General features: G+C 47.2%; 1 protein-coding gene across 1 annotated transcript in view; it reads left to right on the top strand.

Annotated features, from left to right (window-relative positions):
- Window positions 1-25,995, top strand: part of LOC139226183 (glutamate receptor ionotropic, NMDA 2C-like) — a 504,948-nt gene that overhangs the window by 17,026 nt on the left and 461,927 nt on the right. The window contains exon 2 of the mRNA XM_070856817.1: window positions 1,773-2,365. Coding sequence (XP_070712918.1) covers window positions 1,773-2,365 — 593 coding nt within the window. The remainder of the gene's footprint in view (window positions 1-1,772; window positions 2,366-25,995) is intronic.

Below are 25,995 nucleotides of genomic sequence, written 5' to 3'. Positions count from 1 at the left end.
TTCTAATCCTGGTGTCAATCTCTGTGTAGATGTTGACTCAGTCCACGTGTAGTCCTGAATATCAGTCTGTGTGTAATCCTGGAGTCAGTTACTGTGTAATCCTGATATTCATTTCAGTGTAGTCCTGGAGTCAATTTCTGTGTAATCCAGATGTCAGTCTCTGTTTAATCCTGATGTCAATCTCTAAGTAATCCTGGTTTCAGTCTCTGTTTAATCCTGAAGTCAGTCTCTGTGTAGACCTGGAGTCAGTTTGAGTGTAATCCTGGAGTCAGTCTCTTTCTGGACTTGATATCAGTCTCTGTTTAATCCGGATGTCAGTCTCTATGTAATCCTGATGTCAATCTCTGTGTAATCCTGATGCCAGTCTCCGTTTAGTTCTGGACTCAATCTCTGTGCATTCGATAAGGTGCCACACAAGAGGTTATTAAACAAAATTAGGGCTCATGGGATTGTGGGTAATATACTAGCATGGATTGAGGATTGGTTAACGGACAGAAAACAGAGAGTAGGAATAAACGGGTCATTTTCGGGTTGGCAGGCTGTAACTAGTGGGGTACCACAAGGATTGGTGCTTGGGCCCCAGCTATTCACAATCTATATCAATGATTTGGATGAGGGGACCAAGTGTAATATATCCAAGTTTGCTGATGATACAAAGCTAGGTGGGAATGTAAGTTGTGAGGAGGATGCAAAGAGACTTCAAGGGGATATAGACAGGCCGAGTGAGTGGGCAAGAACATGGCAAATGGAATATAATGTGGGAAATGTGAAGTTATCCACTTTGGTACAAAAATTAGAAAAGCAGAGTATTTTTTAAATGGTGAGAGATTGGGAAATGTTGGTGTTCAGAGGGACCTGGGTGTCCTTGTACACGAATCACTGAAAGTTAACATGTAGGTACAGCAAGCAGTTAAGAAATCAAATGGTATGTTGTCCTTTACTACAAGAGGATTTGGGTATAAGAGTAAAGACATCTTACTGCAAGTATATAGGGCCCCTGTGAGACCGCACCTGGAGTACTGTGCACAGTTTTGGTCTCCTTACCTAAGGAAGGATATACTTGCCATAGAGGGAGTGCAACAAAGGTTCACCAGACTGATTCCTGGGATAGGGGGATTGTCCTCTGAGGAGAGATTGAATAGACTATCCCTATATTCTCTAGAGTTTAGAAGAATGAGAGGTGATCTCATTGAAACATACAACATTCTTACAGGGCTTGGCAGGGTAGATGCAGGAGGATGTTTCCCGTGGCTAGGGAGTCTAGAAGCAGGGGTCGCAGTCTCTGGATAAGGGGTCGGCCATTTAGATGAGGAGAAACTTCTTCACTCAGAGGGTGATGAATCTTTGGAGTTCTCTACCCCAGGGGGCTGTGGAGGCTCAGTCTCTGAGTATATTCAAAGCTGAGATCGATAGATTTTTGAATATTAAGGGAATGAAGGGATATGGGGATAGTGCAGGAAAATGGAGTTGAGGTCGAAGATCAGCCATGATCTTAATGAATGGTGGAGCAGGCTCGAGGGGCTGAATCGTGTAATCCTGCTCCTAATTCTTATGTTCTTATGTCAGTCTATGTGTAATCCTGATGTTAATCTCTGTATAGACCTGATTTCAGTCTCTATATAATCCTGATGTCAGTCTCGATGTAATCCTGATGTCAGTCTGTGTGTAATCCTGATGTCAGTCTCTGTGTAGACAGTCTTTCAGAGTGAGTCTCGTGGTTAGGGACCTTTCTATTGTTAACTGAATCTGTTTAAGTTTCCTTTCCATTCCAGGAGCAGCACTCTGCCTTTCTCCAGTTGGGGGCTTCCATGGAACAACAGATAAGGGTCATTTTCAAAGTAATGGAAGAGTACGACTGGGGCAACTTTGCCATCATCACTAGCTTCTTTCCCGGATACCAGGAGTTCATTGACCACATCAAGCTTTTTATTGACACCAGCCATTATGGGTGGGAAGTTGAACAAACTCTTACTCTTGAAATGACACGTGACGAGGACAATTCGAAAACCAAGAGGCTTCTGCAGCAGATTGACGCGCAGGTTCTGATACTCTATTGCTCTAGAGACGAGGCAGAATATCTGTTTGAATTGGCTGAGCAGGCTAACCTTCTGGGCCCGGGCTCTATCTGGATACTGTCCAGTCTCACAGTGGGCAACACCGAACAGGTTGCAAAACAATTCCCTGTAGGACTAATCGGTGTAATGACCGAGAGATGGAAGATGAGCTTATGGCAGAGGGTGAGGGATGGAGTGGCAATCATCGCAAAAGGTGCAGAGAGTTTTTACAAGGCACACGGATATATTCCAGGAGGAAGTGCTGACTGCAGGAATCCAGCTCAACGAGAAACAAAAAATCTTCTGTACAGGTACTAATCCATTAAACCGTAATGTCCATTTACAGATAGTGATCCATTATAGCAACTCATGATCAATAATAAACAGTGAAAGTTTACAGGTAATAAACCCTTATAGATAATGAACCTTTATAGCTAATGATCCATTATAGGCACTGACCCTTTAGAGATATCCATTATAGATAATAGTTTACACATAATGATCCTTTATAGATGTTGAACAATTATCGTCAGTGACTGTTCGCAGATAATAATTCATTGCAGTTAGTGACACTTGAGAGGTAATAACCCATTATAGACAATGTAGTTTTGCAGGTGCAAATGTTGCACCATTGTCCAAAAAAGGGTGTAAAGTTAAATCCTGCAGCTACAGGCCAGTCAGTTTAACCTCAGTCATGGAGAAGCTTTTAGAAACAGTAATCAGGGACAGAATTAGCAGTAACTTGGATAGGTGTGGATTAATTAAGGAAAACCAGCACGGATTTGTTAAAAGCAAATCGTGTTGAACCAACTTGATCGAGTTTTTTGATGAGGTAACAGAGAGGGTTGACGTGGTGTACATGGATTTCCAAAAGGCGTTCAACAAAGTGCCACATTGCAGCAAAGTTGAAGCCGCTGGAATAAAAGGGACAGTGGCAGCATGGGTACGGGATTGGCTCAGTGACAGGAAACAGAGAGTAGTGGTGAACGGTTGTTTTTCGGACTGGAGGAAGGGGTCGGTTCCCCAGGGGTCAGTTCTAGGGCCACTGCTTTTCCTGATATATATTAATGACTTGGACATGGGTGTACAGGGCACTATTTCAAAATTTGCAGATGACACAATACTTGGAAGTATAGCGAACAGTGAGGAGGAGAGGGATAGATTTCAAGAGAACAGACAGGCTGGTGGAATGGGCGGCTACATGGCAGATGAAATTTAACGCAGAGAAATTGTGAAGTGATACATTTTGGTAGAAAGAATGAGGAGGGGAAATATAAACTAAATGGTACAATCCTGAAGAGGGTGCATGAACAGAGAGACCTGGGGGCATATGCATAAATTATTGAAGGTGGCAGGGCAGGTTGAGAAAACAGTTAAAGAGGCTTACAGGATCCTGGGCTTCATAAATAGCGGTATAGAGTACAAAAGTGTGGAAATTATGATGAACCTGTATAAAACACCAGTTCGGCCCCAACTGGAGCATTGTGTCCAATTCTGGGCACGGCACTTTAGGAAGGATGTGAAGGCCTTAGAGAGGGTGCAGAAAAGATTTAGGAGAATAATTCCAGGAAATTGGGACTTCAGTTACATTGATAGACTGGAGAAGCTGGGGTTGTTCTCCTTGGAGCAGAGAGGATTGAGGAGATTTGATCGAGATGTTCAAAATCAAGAGGGGTCTGGACAAGTAGGTAGAGAGAAACTTTTTCCATTGGCAGAAGGGTCGAGAACCAGAGGACACCGATTTAAGGTGATCGGCAAAAGAACCAAAGGCGATGCAAGAAAAATCATTTTTGCGCAACGAGTGGTTAGGATCTGAAATGCACTGTCAGAAAGGGTGGTGGAGGCAGATTCAATTTTATCTTTCAAAAGGGGGTTGGATAAGTATCTGAAGGAAAAAAAAATGCAGGGCTATGGGGAAAGGGCAGGGGAGTGGGACTAGCTGAGAGTCGGCATGGCCTCAAAGGGCCAAATGGCCTTCCGTGCTGTAACCATTCTATGATTCTATTCTAGCTAATAACCCACTATTGGCAGCAACCACTTAGAGGTAACGATTTCTTGCTGTCAGTGACATTTACAGTTAATTATAGACAGTGACCAATTTCAGCTACTGATCCATTATTGACAGTGACCTTTTACATAAGAACATAAGAACTAGGAGCAGGAGTGCCCCTCGAGCCTGCTCCACCATTCAATAAGATCATGGCTGATCATCGACCTCAACTCCACTTTCCCGCCCGATCTCCATATCCCTTGATTCCCCTAGACTCCAAAAATATTCTCAGCCTTAAATATATTCAGAAACTCAGCATCCACAACCCTCTGGGGCAGAGAATTCCAAAGATTCACAACCCTCTGAGTGAAGACATTCCTCCTCATTTCTGTCTTAAATGGCCTACTCCTTATCCTGAGACTGTGACCTCTTGTTCTAGACACCCCAGCCCGGGGGAAACAACCTCTCAGCATCTATCCTGTCAATCCCCTTCAGAATCTTGCATGTTTCAATGAGATCACCTCATTGTTCTAAACTCCAGAGAGTACAGTCCCATTCTACACAATCTCTCATCATAAGACAGCCCTCTCATCCCAGGAATCAATCCAGTGAACCTTCATTGCACCGTCTCCAAGGCAAGTATATACTTCCTTAGATAAGGAGACCAAAACTGTGCACAGTACTGCAGGTGTGGTCTCACCAAGGCCCTGTACAATTGTAGCAAGACTTCCTTCCTTTTATACTCCAACCCCCTTGCAATTAAGGACAACATGCCATTTGCCTTCCTTATTGCGTGCTGTACATGCATGCTAGCTTTCTGTGTTTCTTGCACAAGGACACCCAAAATCTCTCTGAACACCAACTTAAAAAAATTTCTCACCATTTAAATAATATTCTATTCTCCCTACCAAAGTGAATAATCTCACATTTCCCTACATTATACTCCATCTGCCACCTTACTGCCCACTCACTTAGTCTATCTATATCCATTTCCAGACACTTTGTGTTCTCCTCACAGCTTACTGTCCCACCTAGCTTTGTGTCGCCAGCAAACTTGGATACATTACACTTGGTCCCTTCATCTAGGTCACTAATATAGATTGTAAACAGCTGAGGCCCCAGTATTGATCCTTGCGATACCCCACGAGTGACAGCCTGCCAACCTGAAAAAGACCTGTTTATTCCTACCCTCTCTCTGTCCATTAACCAATCCTCTGTCCATGCTAATACATTACCTCCAATCCCATGAACTCCTACCTTTTATGTGGCACCTTATCAAATGCCATTTGGAAATCCAAATATACAACATCCCCTTTATCTACCCTGCAAGTTACATCCTCAAAAAACTTTAATTTGTCAAACACAATTTCCCTTTTATTAAACCATGCTGATTCTGCCTAATCATATTATGATTTTTGAAGTGTCCTGATACTGCTTCCTTAACAATGGATTCCAGCATTTTCCTGACAACTGATGTCAGGCTAACTGGCCTATAGTTCCTTGTTTTCTCTCTCCCTCCTTTCTTGAATAGCGGTGTTACATTTGCTACCTTCCAATCTGCTGAGACCATTCTAGAATCTAGGGAATTTTGAAAGATAAAAACCAATGCATCCACAACTCTGCAGCCATTTCTTTTGGAACCCGAGGATGTAGGCCATCCAGGGGATCTGTCGGCTTTTAGTCCCATTAGTTTCTCTTGTACTTTTTCTCTACTTTTATTAAAAAAGAGGAAATAGCAGAGGCTCTGACCATCATTTTTCAGTCCTCCCTGGCTACAGGTGTGAACATAAGAAATAGAAGCAGGACTAGACCATTTGGTCCCTCGAGCCTGCTCCGCCATTCAATAAGATCATGCCTGATCTGATCATGGACTCAGTTCCACTTCCCTGCCCGCTCCCCATAACCCTTTACTCTCTCATCACTCAAAAATCTGTCTATCTCCACCTTAAATATATTCGATGACCCAGCCTCTACAGCTCTCTGGGGCAGAGAATTCCATAGATTTTCAACCCTCTAAGAGAAGAAATTCCTCCTCATCGCAGTTTTAAATGGGCGGCCCCTTATTCTAAGACTATGTCCCCTAGTTTTAGTTTCCCCTATGAGTGGAAATATCCTCTCTGCATCTACTTTGTCGAGCCCCCTCATTTTCTTACATGTTTCAATAAGATCACCTCTCATTCTTCTGAACTCCAATGTAAGACCTCCCTGCTCCTATACACAAATCCTCTCGCTATGAAGGCCAACATACCATTTGCCTTCTTCACTGCCTGCTGTACCTGCATGCCAACCTTCAATGACTGATGTACCATGACACCCATGTCTCGTTGCATCTCCCCCTTTCCTAATCTGTCACCATTCAGATAATTTTATGTCTTCCTGTTTTTGCCACCAAAGTGGATCACCTCACATTTATCCACACTATACTGCAACTGCCATGCATTTGCTCACTCACCTAACCTGTCCAAGTCACCCTGCAGCCTCTTAGCATCCTCCTCACAGCTCACACCGCCACCCAGCTTAGTGTCATCTGCAAACTTGGAGATATTACATTCAATTCCTTCATCTAAATCATTGATGTATATTGTAAATAGCTGGGATCCCAGCACTGAACCCTGTGGCACCCCACTGGTCACTGCCTGCCATTCTGAAAAGGACCCGTTTATTGCGACTCTCTGCTTCCTGTCTGCCAACCAGTTTTCTACCCACATCAATACATTACCCCCAATACTATGTGCTTTAATTTTGCACACCAATCTCTTGTGTGGGACCTTGTCAAAAGCCTTTTGAAAGTCCAAATACACCACATCCACTAGTTCTCCCTTGTTCACTCTACTAGTTACATACTCAAAAGATTTGTCAAGCATGATTTCCCTTTCATAAATCCATGCTGACTTGGACCGATTCTGTCACTGCTTTCCAAATGCGCTGCTATTTCATCTTTAATAATTGATTCCAACATTTTCCCCACCACCGATGTCAGGCTAAACGGTCTATAATTCAGTTTTCTCTCCCCTCCTTTTTTAAAAAGTGGTGTCACATTAGCTACCCTCTAGTCCAGGAACTAATCCAGAATCAATAGAATTTTGGAAAATGATGACCAATGCATCCACTATTTCTAGGGCCACTTCCTTAAGTACTCTGGGATGCAGCCGATCAGGCCCTGGGGATTTATGACCTTCAATCCCGTCAATTTCCCGAACACATTTTCCTGATAAATAAGGATTTCCTTTCCTCCTTTTTGCTAGCCCCTCGAACCCCTAGTATTTCCGGAATTGTATTTGTGTCTTCCTTAGTGAAGACAGATCCAAAGTATTTGTTCAATTGGTCTGCCATTTCTTTGTTCTCCATTATAAAATTCACCTGATTCTGACTGCAAGGACTACGTTGGTCTTGACTAATCTTTTTCTCTTCACATATCTGTAGAAGCTTTTGCAGTCAGTTTTTATATTCCCTGCAAGCTTCCTCTCATACTCTATTTTCCTCCTCCTAATTAGACCCTTTGTCCTCCTCTGCTGAATTCTAAATTTCTCCCAGTCTTCAGGTTTGCTGCTTTTTCTGGCCAATTTATTTGCCTCTTCCTTGGATTTAACACTATCTCTAATTTCCCTTGTTAGCTACAGTTGAGCTACCTTCCCCGTTTTATTTTTACTCCAGACAGGGATGTACAATTGTTGAAGTTCATCCTTATGATCTGTAACTGTCTGCCATTGCCTATCCACTGTCAACCCTTTAAGTGTCATTTGCCAATCTATCCTAGCCAACTCATGTCTCATACCATTGAAGTTACCTCTCCTTAAGTGCAGGACCCTAGTCTCTGAATTAACACTGTCACTCTCCATCTTAACGAAGAATTCTACCATATTATGGTCACTCTTCCCCAAGGGGCCTCGCACAACAAGATTGCTAATTAGTCCTCTCTCATTACACAACACCCAGTCGAGGATGGCCAGCTCTCTAGTTGGTTCCTCGACATGTTGGTGTAGAAAGCCATCCCTAATACAGTTCAGGAAATCCTCCTCCACCGTATTGCTACCAGTTTGGTGAGCCCAATCTATATGTAGATTAAAGTCACCTATGATAACTGCTGTACCTTTATTGCATGCATCCCTAATTTCTTATTTTATGCCATCCCCAACCTCACTACTACTATTTGGTGGTCTGTACACAACTCCCACTAGCGCTTTCTGCCCTCTGGTATTCCGCAGCTCTACCCATACAGATTCCACATCATCCAAGTTAATGTCCTTTCTTACTATTGCATTAATTTCCTCTTTAACCAGCAACGCTACCCCATCTCCTTTTCCTTTCTGTCTATCCTTCCTGAATGTTGAATAACCCTGGATGTTGAGTTCCCAACCTTGGTCACCCTGGAGCCATGTCTCCGTAATCCCAATTAAATCATAATCGTTAATAGCTGCCTGCGCAGTTAATTCATCCACCTTATTACGAATACTCCTCGCATTGAGGTACAGAGCCTTCAGGCTTGTCTTTTTAACACTCTTTGTCCCTTTAGAATTTTGCTGTAATGTGGCCCTTTTTGTTTTTTGCCTTGGGTTTCTCTGCCCTCCACTTCTATTATTCTCCTTTCTGTATTTTGCTTCTGCCCCCATTTTATTTCCCTCTGTCTCCCTGCATAGGTTCCCGTCCCCCTGCCATATTAGTTTAAACCTTCCCCAACAGCACTAGCAAACACTCCCCCTAGGACATTGGTTCCGGTCCTGCCCAGGTGCAGACCGTCCGGTTTGTACTGGTCCCACCTCCCCCAGAACCGGTTCCAATGTCCCAGGAATTTGAATCCCTCCCTACTGCACCACTCCTCAAGCCATGTATTCATCTGAGCTATCCTGCTATTTCTACTCTGACTAGCACGTGGCACTGGTAGCAATCCTGAGATTACTACCTTTGAGGTCCTACTTTTTAATTTAACTTCTAGCTCCCTAAATTCAGCTTGTAGGACCTCATCCGCTTTTTACCTATATCGTTGGTACCTATATGCACCACGACAACTGGCTGTTCACCCACCCCCCCCTCCAGAATGCCTTACAGTCAGTGACCCTTTACAGATAAAAACATAGAAACATAGAAAATAGGTGCTGGAGTAGGCCATTCGGCCCTTTGAGCCTGCACCGCCATTCAACAAGATCATAGCTGATCACCCACCCCAGCACCTCCCCCCAAGCCCCTTCCACACCCCCCGACCCCACCAGCCACAAGGACCACATCCAACTCCCTCCCGAACACATCCAATAAACTGGCATCAACAACTCTCCGCGGCAGGGAACCCCACAGGCCAACAACTCCCCAAGTGAAGATGTCTCTCCCAATCCCAGCCCCAAACAGCTCACCCCCCATCCCAAGAGCGTGCCCCCCCACCAGCTCTGGACCCACCCAACACCGGGAATACTCCCCCCGCACCCAACCCACCCCGTCCCGTCAGAAATGCCGAACACCCCCAGATGTCGAGCCCCCAGCCCCGGCCACCCCGGAGCCACGCCCCCTGCGATGACAACCACACCACATCCACCAACCGCCATCTGCGCAGTCAACCCATCCACCCCACTCTGAACACTCCCCGCACCGAGGCACAGAGCCCCCAGGCCCGCCCCTCCAACACACTTCGCCCCCCCAGACCTCCGCTGCAATGTGGCCCCTCCCATCCCCCGCCCTGGGTTTCTCCGCCTCTCACCTCCACCACTCTCCCCTCCATCCCGCGCCCCCGTCTCCCCTCAACTTCCCTCTGTCTCCCCGCACAGGCTCCCATCTTTGGGGCGGTAACCTTCTGGGGAAGGGAATTTTAGCCCCCAGCGTGGAAGTCCCGGTCCCGCCGCAGAATTGGCCTTACCACCCCTCAATGGAAGCGGAGTGCAATTTCCCACACTCCACTTCCCTTGGGGGCAGTTACCGGGGCACGACTGGATGCTCCTGTGACAGTCTGAACTGGTGCTCTCCACCCTGCCATCCCGCGACAGCCAGAACTGGTGCTCTCCACCCCCCCATCCCGTAACAGTTGGAACTGGTGCTCTCCACCCTGCCATCCCGCGACAGTCTGAACTGGTGCTCTCCACCCTCCCGTCCCATGACAGTCTGAACTGGTGCTTTCCACTTTCCCGTCCTGCGACAGTTGGAACTGGTGCTCTCCACCCTCCCGTCCCACGACAGTCTGAAGTGGTGCTCTCCACTTTCCCGTCCTGCGACAGTTGGAACTGGTGCTCTCCACTCTCTGTCCTGTGACAGTTGGAAACTGTTATGAAATCCGTCATGAACAACGATCCTTTAGAGGTAAATATCAATTTTAGACAATGGAGCTTTATAGTTAATGATCCATCAGACTGTGACCCTTTTAAGTTAATGACCCATTATCAACAGTGACATTTAGAGATAATGATTAAAAATAGAGTGACAATTTACAGACAATAATCTGTTATCGACAATGAACCTTAACAGGTAGTGAATCATTGGTGAAGCTCTCTCGCCTCTGAGTCAGAAGGTTGTGAGTTCAAGTCCCACTTCAGGGACTTGAGCACGAAAGTCTAGGCCGACACTCCAGTGCAGTGCTGAGGGAGTGCTGCGCTGAGGAGGTGCCGTCTTTCGGATGAGACGTTAAACCGCTCTCTCAATTGGATGTAAAAGATCCCATAGCACTATTACGAAGAAGAGCAGGGGAGTTATCCCCAGTATCCTGGCCAATATTTATCCCTGTCAATCAACATAACAAAATCAGATTATCTGGTCATTATCACATTGGGAGTTTGCTGTACTTAAATTTGGCTACCATGTTTCCCACATTACAACAGTGATTACACTCCAAAAGTACTTCATTGACTGCAAAGCGCTTTGAAACTTCCGGTGGTCGTGAAAGGCGCTATATAAATCCAAGTCTTTCTTCTTGATTAGTGACAATGACCTATTAAAGAGGGCTCTCTCTTGCACCAGTGCTGATTGCCTCCGGGAAAACCAACGCTAAATAGCACGGAATTTAAAAATGACTTACCATAATCACTACCATTCCCGAGATCTCCGACCTCACTCCCGACTCCGACCTCCAGGTCCCCCGTCGATCTGACCTCGGCCCCGACTTCCTGCTGCTCCACCCCTCCCCCCCCCCCACCGACCTCCTGGCCTTCCACCCCGACAGTACTCCCGACCCCTCCCCAACAATACTCCAGACCACCGCAATCTTCCTACCCGACCCCCGACAGCCGTTCGATCGGCCTCCGATGCCCAGCCATTCCTCCTCCAGACACCCGCGATCCAACCCAATCACTGAACAGAAAATTGAGGATGAACGTGTGCGGGCTCCAAACGCTGCAGCAGCTACATGATAACGAGGTCCGAGGCCCAAAATCCCAGGCTTCTCCGACCTCCCTGTTTGTTAGCAGTCTGCCGGTAAGGCGCACATAAATGGACGATACAGAATTCCTAGGCCCTGATTTATTATAGAGTGTGACCCTTTACAGGCAATGACTTGTTATGGAGCGTGAGGGGGAAACTTCCGTTGCACCCGGGAGACAGGACATTTTGCGTCATGCGTGGAAGTCCCGCACAGCTTGCTAACTTCGGGTTACTGCCCCCGAAAGGAAGTGACGCGCAAAATAACGCGCTCCACTTCCTTTCTGGGGTGATAGTGGCGGATGTGTGGGAGCGGGGCGCAGCGCTACGCACTGGGCCATGTAGCGCTGATGCGTAGGACGGGCTCTTCCCTTCATTAAAGGAAAGGGCCCAAGCTGCAAACTACAGTTTATAAATGGGCCTCCCTGGACCATCGGGGAGCGGGGGAGCCATACCAACAGCGTCCGCGAGGTCACAGAGGCTCTTTACAGAAGAGAAAGGACTACATTTCCTTACCCAGCACCAGAGAGCTGCAGCACGGGCGTGCATGTGGCTTTGTCAGGATAGCGGGCTTCCCCATGGTGCAGTGCTGCATCCACATCGCTTTACAGGCACCGCAAAACAATCGTGAGCTATTCCAGAAGCGCAAAGGCTGCTACTCACTGAATGTGCAGCTGGTGTGTGACCACACACGCAGAATCCTCACCATCAATGCCCACTATCTCGGGAAGCAGCCACGATGCCTTCATCCTGTGCCAGCTCTCATCCAGCCACCACATCAAGCTCGCGGCTGGCTGTTCAGAGAGCAGGGCTATCCTCTCTCCATCTGGCTCATGACTCCCCTCCGCAATCCCAAAACTTCTGCCCAGTACTCATACAAAGAGAGCCATGCTGCCACCAGGAACATCATTGAGCAGACCATCAGAGTGCTCAAGCAAAGATTCCGTTGCCTGGACCGCTCGGGAGGAGTCCTCCAGTACTCGGCTGAGCGCCTGTCCCTTTTCAACGTCGTCTGCTGCATGCTGCACAACTTGGCCATCATAAGGGTGCAGCCATAGCCATCAGGCATAGCTCCATCACCCCAGGAGGAGGATAAGGAGGAGCAGCAGCAGCAGTGATGGAAGAGGCTGGCACTAAATCCGCCTTCTTCAAGGGCGGTCCACGAGCGCCCAATCGGTTCCAATGAATTCCAGGCCAATTCCCAGTTGGACTGCTCGTCCCCATCATTACATCAATTTCCCATTCCAAAGCAGAGCAGAGCCCCAAAACTGAAATGAGACAGCACAAAATATGCAACATTCCAATTACATTTTTATCATAAAACATGAACCATATATATACAATTCAATTGACTATTCGCCCTTGTGCAAAACCTTATATCCCCTCTTGACACTGGCTTTACCTATTCTATTGCTCCTACGTAGTGTCTCCCCCTATGGCCGCAGGACGGCTGGTGGAAGGCTGCTGAGTGTCAGAGCCAGAGACTGCAGATGGCCTTGCAGGACGCCCTCAACCAGCTCTGGGTCTGGGAGGCCCAGCTGCAGACTGAACCACTGCTGGACGGCTGCAGTCTGGGCTGGCTGGGTGACAGGCATGGACATGTGCAATGGTGGAGTGGCAGTGGTGGGATCAGGAATGCTGTCATCCTGAAAGAAGATAGCAGATTCCTGCTCTTTTTAAACCCCTCTCCCCAGTCTCCATCCTCACCTCCCACAAGATGCGTGAGGAGCTCATGGACTTTTGTCTGAGATTGAGATGATCCGTTTGGCCACCTCTGCCTCTTCCTACCCCTAGCCGACTGGTCCAATCTTCCTTTCAGGATTCCCCCTGCTCTAGCCTCACATGTTTCTCCAGTTTTTCTCCGATCTCCCCTCATGATCTTTCCGAGCTCATTCTGTCCATGAGACCCACTTCCTGCTCCCTTGACCCTATTTCCACCAAACTGCTGACCACCCAACTTCCTTTCCTGGCTCCCATGTTTGCTGACATTATCAACGGTTCTCTCTCCTCAGGTACTGTCCCCCTCTCCCTCAAATCTGCCGTCATCACCCCTCGCCTCAAAAAACCAACCCTCGACCCCTCCGTCCTTGAAAACTACCGCCCCATCTCCAACCTCCCTTTCCTCTCCAAAGTCCTTGAACATGTTGCCACCTCCAAAATCCATGCCCATCTTTCCCACAATTCCATGTGTGAATCCCTCCAATCCGGTTCCCTTGCCTGCCACAGTACCGAAACGGCTCTCATCAAAGTTACAAATTACATCCTGTGTGACTGTGAAAAAGGCAAACTATCCCTCCTCGTCCTCCTCGACCTGTCAGCAGCCTTTGACACGGTTGATCACTCTATCCTCCTCCAACGCCTCGCCACCATCATCCAGTTAAATTCTTATCTATCTAATCGTAGCCAGAGAATCACCTGCAACGGCTTCTCTTCCCGCCCCCGCATCGTTACCTCTGGTGTCCCCCAAGGATCTATCCTTGGCCCCTCCTATTTCTCATCTACATGTTGCCCCTTGGCGACATCATCCCAAAACACTGTCAGTTTCCACATGTACGCTGATGACACCCAGCTCTACCTCACCACCACTTCTCTCAAACCCTCCACGGTCTCTAAATGGTCAGACTGCTTGTCCAACATCCAGTTCTGGATGAGCAGAAATTTTCTCCAATTGAATATTGGGAAGACCGAAGCCATTGTTTTCGGTCCCCGCCACAAACTCCATCCCCTAGCCACTGACTCCATCTCTCTCCCCAACTTCTGTCTGAGGTTGAACCAGACTGCTCACAACCTTGGTGTCACATTGAACCCTGAAATGAGCTTTCGACCACATATCCGCAGCATAACCAAGACCGCCTATTTCCACCTCCGTAATATCGCCCGTCTCGGCCCTTGCCTCCGCTCATCTGCTGCTGAAGCCCTCATCCATGCCTTTGTTCCCTCTAGACTTGACTATTCCAACGCACTCCTGGCTGGCCTCCCACATTCTACCCTATGTAAATTAAAGGTGATCCAAAACTCAGCTGCCCTTGTCCTAACTCACAGCAAGTCCCGCTCACCCATCACCCATGTTCTCGCTGACTGACATTGGCTCCCGATTAAGCAATGCCTCGATTTCAAAATTTTCATCCTTATTTTCAAACCCCTCCATGGCCTCACCCCTCCCTATCTCTGTAATCTCCTCCAGCCCCACAACCCCCCGAGATGTCTGCGCTCCTCTAATTCTGCCCTCCTGAGCATCCCTGATTATAATCGCTCCACCATTGTGGCGTGCCTTCTGTTGCCTCGGCCCCAAGCTCTGGAACTCCCTCCCTAAACCTCTCTTTGCTCCTTCAAGACTCTTCTCAAAACATACCTTTTTGACCAAGCTTTTGGTCACTTGCACTAATTTCTACTTATGCGGCTCGGTATCAAATTTCTATCTCATAATACTCCTGTGAAGCGCCTTGGGACATTTCACTAAGTTAAAGGTGCTATATAAATACAAGTTGTTGTTGTTGTTATTGTTACATGACCCACTGCCATTCCCCTGGGGCAGCACCTCAGCATCCCCATCAATCTGCTGGAGCACAGATTGGTGGCCTGCTTTGACACGGTGAGATCCCTGGTGTACTGTGGTGGACCCAGCAACGATGGCAGCAGTCGGAGCTTGCGTGGCATCCAGCTGAGACTGCATAAGAGCAGCCTGAGCTTCCATGCCAGCAACGATTCTTTGAATTACAGCACTAAGACATTGCATTGCTTCCATCTGCAATGGAAGCTGCCACATCGCCCATGACACGCGTCATGAGGTCTGGACCCGCACGGTCTCTCTGGGAGTCCACCATCATCTGCAGACTGGAAATGGTGGGTTCCACGGTGTGCGCAGAGCTCTGTGAAATGTTGGAGCAGACTCCTCCATGCTCCTTACCATTGCCAACATACTCTCGGGCACCCTTACCATCGCACCTGTCATCTCGCAGTGCGTGGCCATCAACCTTGTTGTGACTGCCTCCCCATCGAGGTCCTCATCTGAGTCCTGTGCAGCAGAACTCGCGCGTAAACTTGCCCTCCGGGGAGCTGGCCCCCGAGCTTCCCTTTCCCCTTGGCCTTGCTGCAGCTTGCTCATCCCCGTGGCATCATCCAGTGCAGACCCCTCTACTAATCTAACCTCTCACGAACGTATACTGCCAGTCTCTGAGGTGCTGCCTGTGGGGAAAGATGCAATGACACGGTGCTTGGGCCCTTCTCTTCTTCTCCTTCGTCACTCTCATGGGGGGGCTCAGGGACCGGCTGGACATCGGCTTGCTGATTATGTGAAAGCATAAATGGCTCAAGACCCGTGTTAAGGTGACGGGGGGGGGGGGGGGGGGCGGGGTTGCAGGAATGGTGCAGGGAAGGCAGGCAGTATCAGGAGCTGGAAAGTGATAAATCCTTCTGGTGTGAGGGATAGTGGGATGAGAAAAGGAGTGAGGTTAGAGATACCGTTGTTGCCAGTGAGGTTGACATCGCCGACGGGCATGGCATCCACCACCTGCTGCCCAATGAGCCACAGCACTCGCTCCTTGAGGTCTGCTGGAGCTGAGGGTCACGCCCGCCTGTCCTCTGCTACTCCCTCCTATTGTGGGCCATCTTGGCGTGCAAAAGTAAGTAATGTGTGCGAGTCAGAGTCCAGCTATGTGTCTGCCGTTGTTGAACAGCTGTGAATGTAGGCAATGTGTGAGATGAGGATGTGAGTTTGAGTGGTAGGCGAGTGGTGGTTTGCGCAGTGTGTACACAGGTTCAGATACTGCTATGTAGGACTTGCCTCACCTTGTATGTACGCACCTTGACCACCCGACTAAGGTCATTGAACTTCTTACTGCATTGTGTGAGGCTGCGATCGACGACACTATTGGCTGAGACCACCTCTGCCACTTCCCTCCACATGGTCCTGAAGACGTGGCCCACTTGTCGGGAAGAATGCCTTACTCCAATGTGGTGTTATTAATCTGATGAGCTCTCTCCCATCGATCTGCATTAAGAGCAGCCATAGCCATGAGGTCACTCGTTGGCGTCAGGTCGAGTTCAGTTGGAAGAATGGTGAAAATGAGCAACTGAAACTTTATAGAATCTTCCCTTTCAGAGTTGGATAGAGCCAGTGTGATGGATTGAAGGATGATTGCTGAAATGTGGTAGTGCTCTGGTGGTAGCACCCCACTGAGGTCATTAGCGTTTGATTTACTACTGCCCCTCTTTCCTGGGCTGCTAAAGCCCAATTAGAAGAGGTTAAATTTACTTTGCGCCTGGCGCTAAATTTTCCAAATTAAAAAACTTAACATCACAAATGGGACACTAACGAATTTCTCCCGCATGACCTTTTACAGGTAATGATTCCTTAATCTGTAACCTCCATTCCGTAATGATCTATTATATAGAGTGACCTGTAACACATAATGATTTATTGTGTATAGTGAGGGCAATCCTTATTAGTCAGGAAATGGTATTAGGGAAATTGATGGGATTGAAGGCCAATAAATCCTTGGGGCCTGATAGTCTGCATCCAAGAGTACTTAAGGAAGTGGCCCTAGAAATAGTGGATGCATTGGTGGTCATTTTCCAACATTCCATGGACTCTGGATCAGTTCCTATGGATTGGAGGGTAGCTAATGTAACCCCACTTTTTAAAAAAGGAAGGAGAGAGAAAATGGATAATTATAGACCAGTTAGCCTGACATCGGTAGTGGGGAAAATGCTGGAATCAATTATTAAAGATGTAATAGCAGCGCATTTGGAAAGCAGCGACAGAATTGGTCCAAGTCAGCATGGATTTATGAAAGGGAAATCATGCTTGACAAATCTAGAATTTTTTGAGGATGTAACTAGTAGAGTGGATAAGGGAGAACCAGTGGATGTGGTGTTTTTGGACTTTCAAAAGGCGTTTGACAAGGTCCCACACAAGAGATTGGTGTGCAAAATTAAGACACATGGTATGGGGGTAATGTATTGACATGGATAGAGAATTGGTTGGCAGACAGGAAGCAAAGAGTGGGAATAAACAGGTCCTTTTCAGAATAGCAGGCAGTGACTAGTGGGGTACCGCAAGGTTCAGTGCTGGGACCTCAGCTGTTTACAATATACATTAATGATTTGGACGAAGGAATTGAAGGTAATATCTCCAAGTTTGCAGATGACACTAAGCTGGGTGGCAGTGTGAGCTGTGAGGAGGATGCTAAGAGGCTGCAGAGTGACTTGGACAGGTTAGGTGAGTGGGCAAATGCATGGCAGATACAGTATAATGTGGATAAATGTGAGGCGATCGACTTTGGTGGCAAAAACAGGAAGGCAGATTATTATCTGAATGGTGACATTAGTAAAAGGGGAGGTGCAACGAGACCTGGGTGTCATGGTACATCAGTCATTGAAGGTAGGCATGCAGGTACAGCAGGCAGTAAAGAAAGCAAATGGCATGTTGGCCTTCATAGCGAGGGGATTTGAGTATAGGAGTAGGGAGGTCTTACTGCAGTTGTACAGGGCCTTGGTGAGACCACACCTTGAGTATTGTGTACAGTTTTGGTCTCCTAATCTGAGGAAGGACATTCTTGCTATTGAGGGAGTGCAGCGAAGTTTCACCAGACTGATTCCCGAGATGGCAGGACTGACATATGAAGAAAGACTGGATCTACTAGGCTTATATTCACTGGAATTTAGAAGAATGAGAGGGGATCTCATAGAAGCATATAAAATTATGACGGGACTGGACAGGTATATTGCAGGAAGAATGTTCCCGATGTTGGGGAAGTCCAGAACCACGGGTCACAGTCTAAGGATAAGGGGTAAGCCATCTAGGACCGAGATGAGGAGAAACTTTTTCACTCAGACAATTGTGAACCTGTGGAATTCTCTACCACAGAAAGTTGTTGAGTCCAGTTTGTTGGATATATTCAAAAGGGAGTTAGATGTGGCCCTTACAGCTAAAGGGATCAGGGGTATGGAGAGAAGGCAGGAGTGGGGGACTGAAGTTGCATGATCAGTTATGATCATATTGAATGGTGGTGCAGGCTCGAAGGGCCGAATGGCCTACTCCTGCACCTAGTTTCTATGTTTCTATAACACATGACCCATTATATTGTGCCCTGTAACATGTAAAGATCCAGGTAATGAAACATTGCAGAAAGTGAAACTTTACAGGTATTCACCCTTTACATAGAAACATAGAAATTAGATGCAGGAGTAGGCCATTTGGCCCTTCGAGCCTGCACCACCATTCAATAAGATCATGGCTGATCATTCAACCTCAGTACCCCTTTCCTGCTTTCTCTCCATACCCCTTGATCCCTTTGGCCGTAAGGGCCATAGCTAACTCCCTCTTGAATATATCTAACGAACTGGCCTCAACAACCTACAAACAGTGAACTATTGCAGTCAGTGATCCATTATGGAGAGAGACTCACCCTTTGCACCTCTAGTTATGCTCGTCCCCACAAGTGGAAACACTCTCTGTATCCACTCTATCAAAACCTTCCATAATTTTAAAGACCTCTATTAAGTCACCCCTCAGCCTTCTTTTTTCAAGAGAAAAGTGACCCAGCCTGTTCATCCTATCCTGATATGTATACTCTCACATTTCTGGTAATAGGGGTGCTATTACTGGAACTGCACCCAATTTCAGCTGACTTTTATTCAGCCCTAATCAGCCTCCTGCTCATTCCAGTTATTAAAGGGGATGTCGTTTCAGGCAGCACCTGGTCTCTTCCATCATTGCTGGAGTTGACTGAGAGCTGGAAGGAAGGGCTGCAATGGCTGCTCCAAAACCTCTTAGAAGGGCCACTCGTTTCAATGACCTGACGTTGGAGATATTGATGGAGGCAGTGGAGAGATTGAGGGATGCATAAGAACATAAGAATTAGGAACAGGAGTAGGTCATCTAGCCCCTCGAGCCTGCTCCGCCATTCAAAAAGATCATGGCTGATCTGGCCATGGACTCAACTCCACTTACCCACCCGCTCCCCATAACCCTTAATTCCCTTATTGGTTAAAAATCTATCTATCTGTGATTTGAATACATTCAATGAGTTAGCCTCAACTGCTTCCCTGGGCAGAGAATTCCACAGATGCACAACCCTCTGAGAGAAGAAATTCCTTCTCAACTCAGTTTTAAATTGGCTCCCCCATATTTTGAAGCTGTGCCCCCTAGTTCTAGTCTCCCCGACCAGTGGAAGCAACCTCTCTGCCTCTATTTTGTCTATCCCTTTCATTACTTTAAATGTTTCTATAAGATCACCCCTCATCCTTCTGAACTCCAACGAGTAAAGACCCAGTCTACTCAATCTATCATCATCTCCGGAATCAGCCTAGTGAATCGTCTCTGTACCCCCTCCAATGCTAGTATATCCTTCCTTAAGTAGACGAGGGGATTAAATGTAGTATCTCCAAATTTGCGGATGACACTAAGTTGGGTGGCAGTGTGAGCTGCGAGGAGGATGCTATGAGGCTGCAGAGTGACTTGGATAGGTTAGGTGAGTGGGCAAATGCATGGCAGATGAAGTATAATGTGGATAAGTGTGAGGTTATCCACTTTGGTGGTAAAAACAGAGACACAGACAATTATCTGAATGGTGACAGATTAGAAAAAGGGGAGGTGCAACGAGACCTGGGTGTCATGGTACATCAGTCATTGAAGATTTGCATGCAGATACAGCAGGCGGTTAAGAAATCAAATGGCATGTTGGCCTTCATAGCGCGGGGATTTGAGTACAGGGGCAGGGAGGTGTCACTGCAGTTGTGCAGGGCCTTGGTGAGGCCACACCTGGCGTATTGTGTACAGTCTCCTAACTTGAGGAAGGACATTCTTGCTATTGAGGGAGTGCAGCGAAGGTTCACCAGACTGATTCCCGGGATGGCGGGACTGACATATCAAGAAAGACTTGATCAACTGGGCTTGTATTCACTGGAGTTCAGAAGAATGAGAGGGGATCTCATAGAAATGTTTACAATTCTGATGGGTTTAGACAGGTTAGATGCAGGAAGAATGTTCCCAATGTTGGGTAAGTCCAGAACCAGAGATCACAGTCTAAGGATAAGGGGTAAGACATTTAGGACCGAGATGAGGAGAAACTTCTTCACCCAGAGAGTGGTGAACCTGTGGAATTCTCTACCACAGAAAGTTGATGAGGCCAATTCACTAAATATATTCAAAAAGGAGTTAGATGTAGTCCTTACTACTAGGGGGATCAAGGGGATGGCGAGAAAGCAGGAATGGGGTACTGAAGTTGCATGTTCAGCCATTAACTCATTGAATGACGGTGCAGGCTCGAAGGGCCGAATGGCCTACTCCTGCACCTATTTTCTATGTTTCTATGTTTCTATGTGACCAAAACTGCACGCAGTACTCCAGGTGCGGCCTCACCAATACCCTATACAGTTGCAGCAGGACTTCCCTGCTTTTGTACTCCATCCCTCTCGCAATGAAGGCCAACATTCCATTCGACTTCCTGATTATCTGCTGCACCTGCAAACTAACTTTTTGGGATTCATGCACAAGGACCCCCAGGTCCCTCTGCACCGCAGCATGTTGTAATTTCTCCCCATTCAAATAATATTCCCTTTTACTGTTTTTTTTTCCAAGGTGGATGACCTCACATCTTCCGACATTGTATTCCATCTGCCAAACCTTAGCCCATTCGCTTAACCTATCTAAATCTCTTTGCAGCCTCTCTGTGTCCTCTACACAACCGGCTTTCCCACTAATCTTTGTGTCATCTGCAAATTTTGTTACACTACACTCTGTCCCCTCTTCCAGGTCATCTATGTATATTGTAAACAGTTGTGGTCCCAGCACCGATCCCTGTGGCACACCACTAATCACCGATTTCCAACCCGAAAAGGACCCATTTATCCCGACTCTCTGCTTTCTGTTAGCCAGCCAATTCTCTATCCATGCTAATACATTTCCTCTGACTCCGCGTACATTTATCTTCTGCAGTAACCTTTTGTGTGGCACCTTATCGAATGCTTTTTGGAAATCTAAATACACCACATCCATCGGTACACCTCTATCCACCATGCTCATTATATCCTCAAAGAATTCCAGTAAATTAGTTAAACATGATTTCCCCTTCATGAATCCATGTTGCGTCTGCTTGATTGCACTATTCCTATCTAGATGTCCCGCTATTTCTTCTTTAATGATAGCTTCAAGCATTTTCCCAACTACAGATGTTAAACTAACCGGCCTATAGTTACCTGCCTTTTGTCTGCCCCCTTTTTTAAACAGAGGCGTTACATTAGCTGCTTTCCAATCCGATGGTACCTCCCCAGAGTCCAGAGAATTTTGGAAGATTATAACGAATGCATCTGCTATAACTTCCGCCATCTCTTTTGATACCCTGGGATGCATTTCATCAGGACCAGGGGACTTGTCTACCTTGAGATCCATTAGCCTGTCCAGCACTTCCCCCCTAGTGATAGTGATTGTCTCAAGGTCCTCCCTTCCCACATTCCCGTGACCAGCAATTTTTGGCATGGTTTTTGTGCCTTCCACTGTGAAGTCCGAAGCAAAATAATTGTTTAAGGTCTGAGCCATTTCCACATTTCCCATTATTAAATTCCCCTTCTCATCGTCTAAGGGGCCAACATTTACTTTAGTCACTCTTTTCCGTTTTATATATCGGTAAAAGCTTTTACTATCTGTTTTTATGTTTTGCGCAAGTTTACTTTCATAATCTATCTTTCCTTTCTTTATTGCTTTCTTAGTCATTCTTTGCTGTCGTTTAAAATTTTCCCAATCTTCTAGTTTCCCACTAACCTTGGCCACCTTATACATATTGGTTTTTAATTTGATACTCTCCTTTATTTCCTTGGTTATCCATGGCTGGTTATCCCTTCTCTTACCACCCTTCTTTTTCACTGGAATATATTTTTGTTGAGTACTATGAAAGAGCTCCTTAAAAGTCCTCCACTGTTCCTCAATTGTGACTCCGTTTAGTCTGTGTTCCCAGTCTACTTTAGCCAACTCTGCCCTCATCCCACTATAGTCCCCTTTGTTTAAGCATATTACGCTCGTTCTCTCCATCTGGGAGAAGGCCATGGTGCAGGTTTTTAGGGCCATGTGGGCAGAGGTGGCCATGCAGGTGTCGGCCAGCACCGTGGTGAACAGAAGCCCAACACAGTGCCGGAAGAAATTCAATGACATAAGAAATAGGAGCAGAAGTAGGCCATACGGTCCCTCGAGCCTGCTCCGCCATTCAATAAGATCATGGCTGATCTGATCATGGACGCAGGTCCACTTCCCTGCCCGCTCCCCATAACCGCTTATTCCCTAATCGGTTCAGAAACTGTCTCTCTCTATCTTAAATTTATTCAATGTTCCAGCTTCCACAGCTCTCTGGGGCAGCGAGTTCCACAGATTTATAATCCTCTGAAAGAAGAAATTCCTCCTCATCTCTGTTTTAAATGGGCGGCCCCTTATTCTAAGATCATGCCCTCTAGTTCTAGTCTCCCCCATCAGTGGAAACATCCACTCTGGATCCACCTTGTCAAGCCCCCTCTTAATCTGATATATTTCAATAAGATCAATGCTCATTTTTCTGAATTCCAATGAATAGAGGCCCAACCTACTCAACCTTTCCTCATAAGTCAAACTCCTCATCTCTGGAATCAACCTAGTGAACCTTCTCTGAACTGCCTCCAAAGCAAGTATATCCTTTCATAAATATGGAAACCAAAACTGAACGCAGTATTCCAGGTGTGGCCTCACCAATACCCTGTATAACTGTAGCAAGACTTCACTGCTTTTATACTCCATCCCCTTTGCAATAAAGGCCAAGATTCCATTGGCCTTCCTGATCACTTGCTGTATCTGCATACTAACCTTTTGTGTTTCATGCACAAGTACCCGCAGGTCCCGCTGTACTGCAGCACTTTGCAATCTTTCTCCATTTAAATAATAATTTGCTCTTCCATTTTTTCTGCCAAATTGCATAACCTCACACTTACCAACATTATGCTCCATCTGCCAAATTTTTGTCCACTCACTTAGCCTGTCTATGTCCTTTTGCAGATTTTTTGTATCCTCCTCACACATTGCTTTTTCTCCCATCTTTGTATCATCAGCAAACTTGGCTACATTACATTCAATCCCTTCTTCCAAGTCATTAATATAGATTGTAAATAGTTGGGGTCTCAGCATTGATCCCTCTGGCACCCCACTAGTTACTGATTGCAACCCGAGAATGAACCATTTATCCCGACTCTCTGTTTTCTGTTAGTTAGCCAATCATCTATCTATGTTAATATATTACCCACAACCCCATGAACTTTTATCTTGTGCAGTGATCTTTTGTGTGGCACCTTGCATTCTGGAAGTCCAAATACACCACATCCACTGGTTCCCCTTTATCCGCCATGTTCATTACATTCTCAAAGAATTCCAGCAAATTTGTCAAACATGACTTCCCCTTCATAAATTTTTGCTGACTTTGCCTGACTGCATTATGACCTCAGTTGTGTGGTCAAGGTGAGTACTTGTTTGCACAGCTCTAACATACCAGCCTCTGAGCTTCTGTCTGTGCACACTCTGCAAACCATCATTTGACCCAGCGGGCAACCAGCAACCATCTGTGCCTACTTCAGTCACATCCTAATTTCACGCCTTGCCTACATTCACAGCTATTCAACCACGGCAGGCATATCTTCCACATACATAAACGGACTCTTACTCACAAAGATTCCTTTCTTTTTCAGGCCAAGATGGCACACAACAGAATGGAGCAGCAGTGGACTGGAGTGGGGAGGAGAAGCTGAACCGTGCCAGCTGACTGACCTGGAGAAGCGAGTGCTACGACTCATTGGCCCGCAGCTGGTGGGCGCTGCGGCCGACGGAGATGTCGAGCCCACTGGGGGCAACAATAGGTATCTTTATCCCCTCTTCTCATCCCACTTCCCTGTTAAACCAGAAGGCCTTATCACTTTCCAGCTCCTCATACTTCCTTGCTCTATTCCTGTCCCCCACCCTGTCCTCACCTTAACATGACTCTTTTGCCATTTATGCTTTCAGATAACCATGCAGATGAGCAGACTGTGCCTGAGCTCCCCCTAACTGAGTCAAGAGGGAGAAGAGGGGACGATTATGAGGAGGGGGAGGAGGAGGAGGAGTCAAGCATTGTGTCACTGCTTCTCTCACCCGCAGGCCTCAGAGACTGGCACTACGTGTTCGTTAGAGGTTAGCTTCGTAGAGGGGTCTGCACTGGATGATGCCACAGGGACGAGCGGGCTGCAGCAAGGCCAAGAGGAAAGGGTAGCTCGGGAGCCAGCTCCCCGGAAGGAGAGTTCACGCGCGAGTTCTGCTGCACAGAACTCGGATGAGGACCTCGATGGGGAGGCGTTCACAACAAGGTTGATGGCCATGCACTGAGAGATGACAGGTGCAATGGCAAGAGTGCCCGAGAGCCTATCGGCATTGGTAAGGAGCATGGAGGAGTCCACCTCCCGCATTGTACACAGCTCTGCGCACAGCATGGAACCTATCGTTGCCAGTGTGCAAACGATGGTGGACTCCCAGAGAGACCATGCGGATCCAGACCTCATGACGCGTGTCATGGGCGATGTGGAGCTTCCATTGCGACACAGGTGGAAGCAACGCGACGTCTTGGTGCTGTAATGGAGCCAATGGTTGCTCGCATGGAAGCTCAGACTGCTCTCACGCAGACTCAGTTGATGCCACGCAACGTCTTGGTGCTCCCATGCAATCTCAGCTGCATGCCACGCAAGCCCTGACTGATGTCATTGCCTCTGGGTCCACCACAGTCAACTGGCGATCTCACAAAAGCGCAGCAATCTGTGCTCCAGCAGGTCGGTGGGGATGTTGAGGTGCTGCCCCGGGGGAATGGCAGTGGGTCAGTGGAGCAGGAACCTGCTGTCCTCTCTCAGGATGACAGCTTTCCTGATCCCACCACTGCCACTCCACCACTGCATTTGTCGCTGCCTGTCACCCAGCCAGCCCAGCCTGAGGTGGTGCAGTCTGCAGCCGGGCCTTCCAGGCCCAGAGCTGGTCGACGGCGTCCTGCAACGCTAGCTGTAATCTCTGGTCCTGACTCTCAGCAGCCTTCCACGAATCGTGCTGCAGCCACAGGGGAGACACTGCGGAGGAATATTAGAATAGGCCAACGACAGAGGCAATATAAGGAAATGCACAAGGGGGATGAATAAATACAGTTATACATGTTATTGTTGTTTGATAAATGGTGATCGGAATGTTTAATGTTGCTGTTTTCTCTCATTTCAGTTTTGGGGCTTTGGCATGGAAAGGCAAATTGATGTGATGATGTGGACGTCCACAGGAACCGGGAAGGAAATCAGTGGAAACGAGCTCTGATAAGATGGTCTTGGACCTCTCTTGCAGGATCGCAATGGAGTTGCTGCCTCCTCCATCTCATCTGTTGCCACTCCTGATCCTCCTCCTCCTGAGGTTGTGCAGCTATGCCTGGTGGCAATGGCTGTGCCCTTATGATGGCCAGGTTCTGCAGCATGCAGCAGATGACAATGAATAGGGACACCTGCTCAGCCGAGTACTAGAGGACTTCTCCCGAGTGGTCAAGGCAGTGGAACTGTTGCTTGAGCACTCCGATGGTCTGCTCAATGATGTTCCTGGTGGCGGCATGGCTCTCA

The sequence above is a fragment of the Pristiophorus japonicus genome, chromosome 16 (assembly GCF_044704955.1).
Source record: "Pristiophorus japonicus isolate sPriJap1 chromosome 16, sPriJap1.hap1, whole genome shotgun sequence".
NCBI classification, from domain to species: Eukaryota; Metazoa; Chordata; class Chondrichthyes; family Pristiophoridae; genus Pristiophorus; species Pristiophorus japonicus.
The sequence above is the reverse complement of the archived record's forward strand: the minus strand, read 5'-3'. Positions and strand labels throughout refer to the sequence as shown.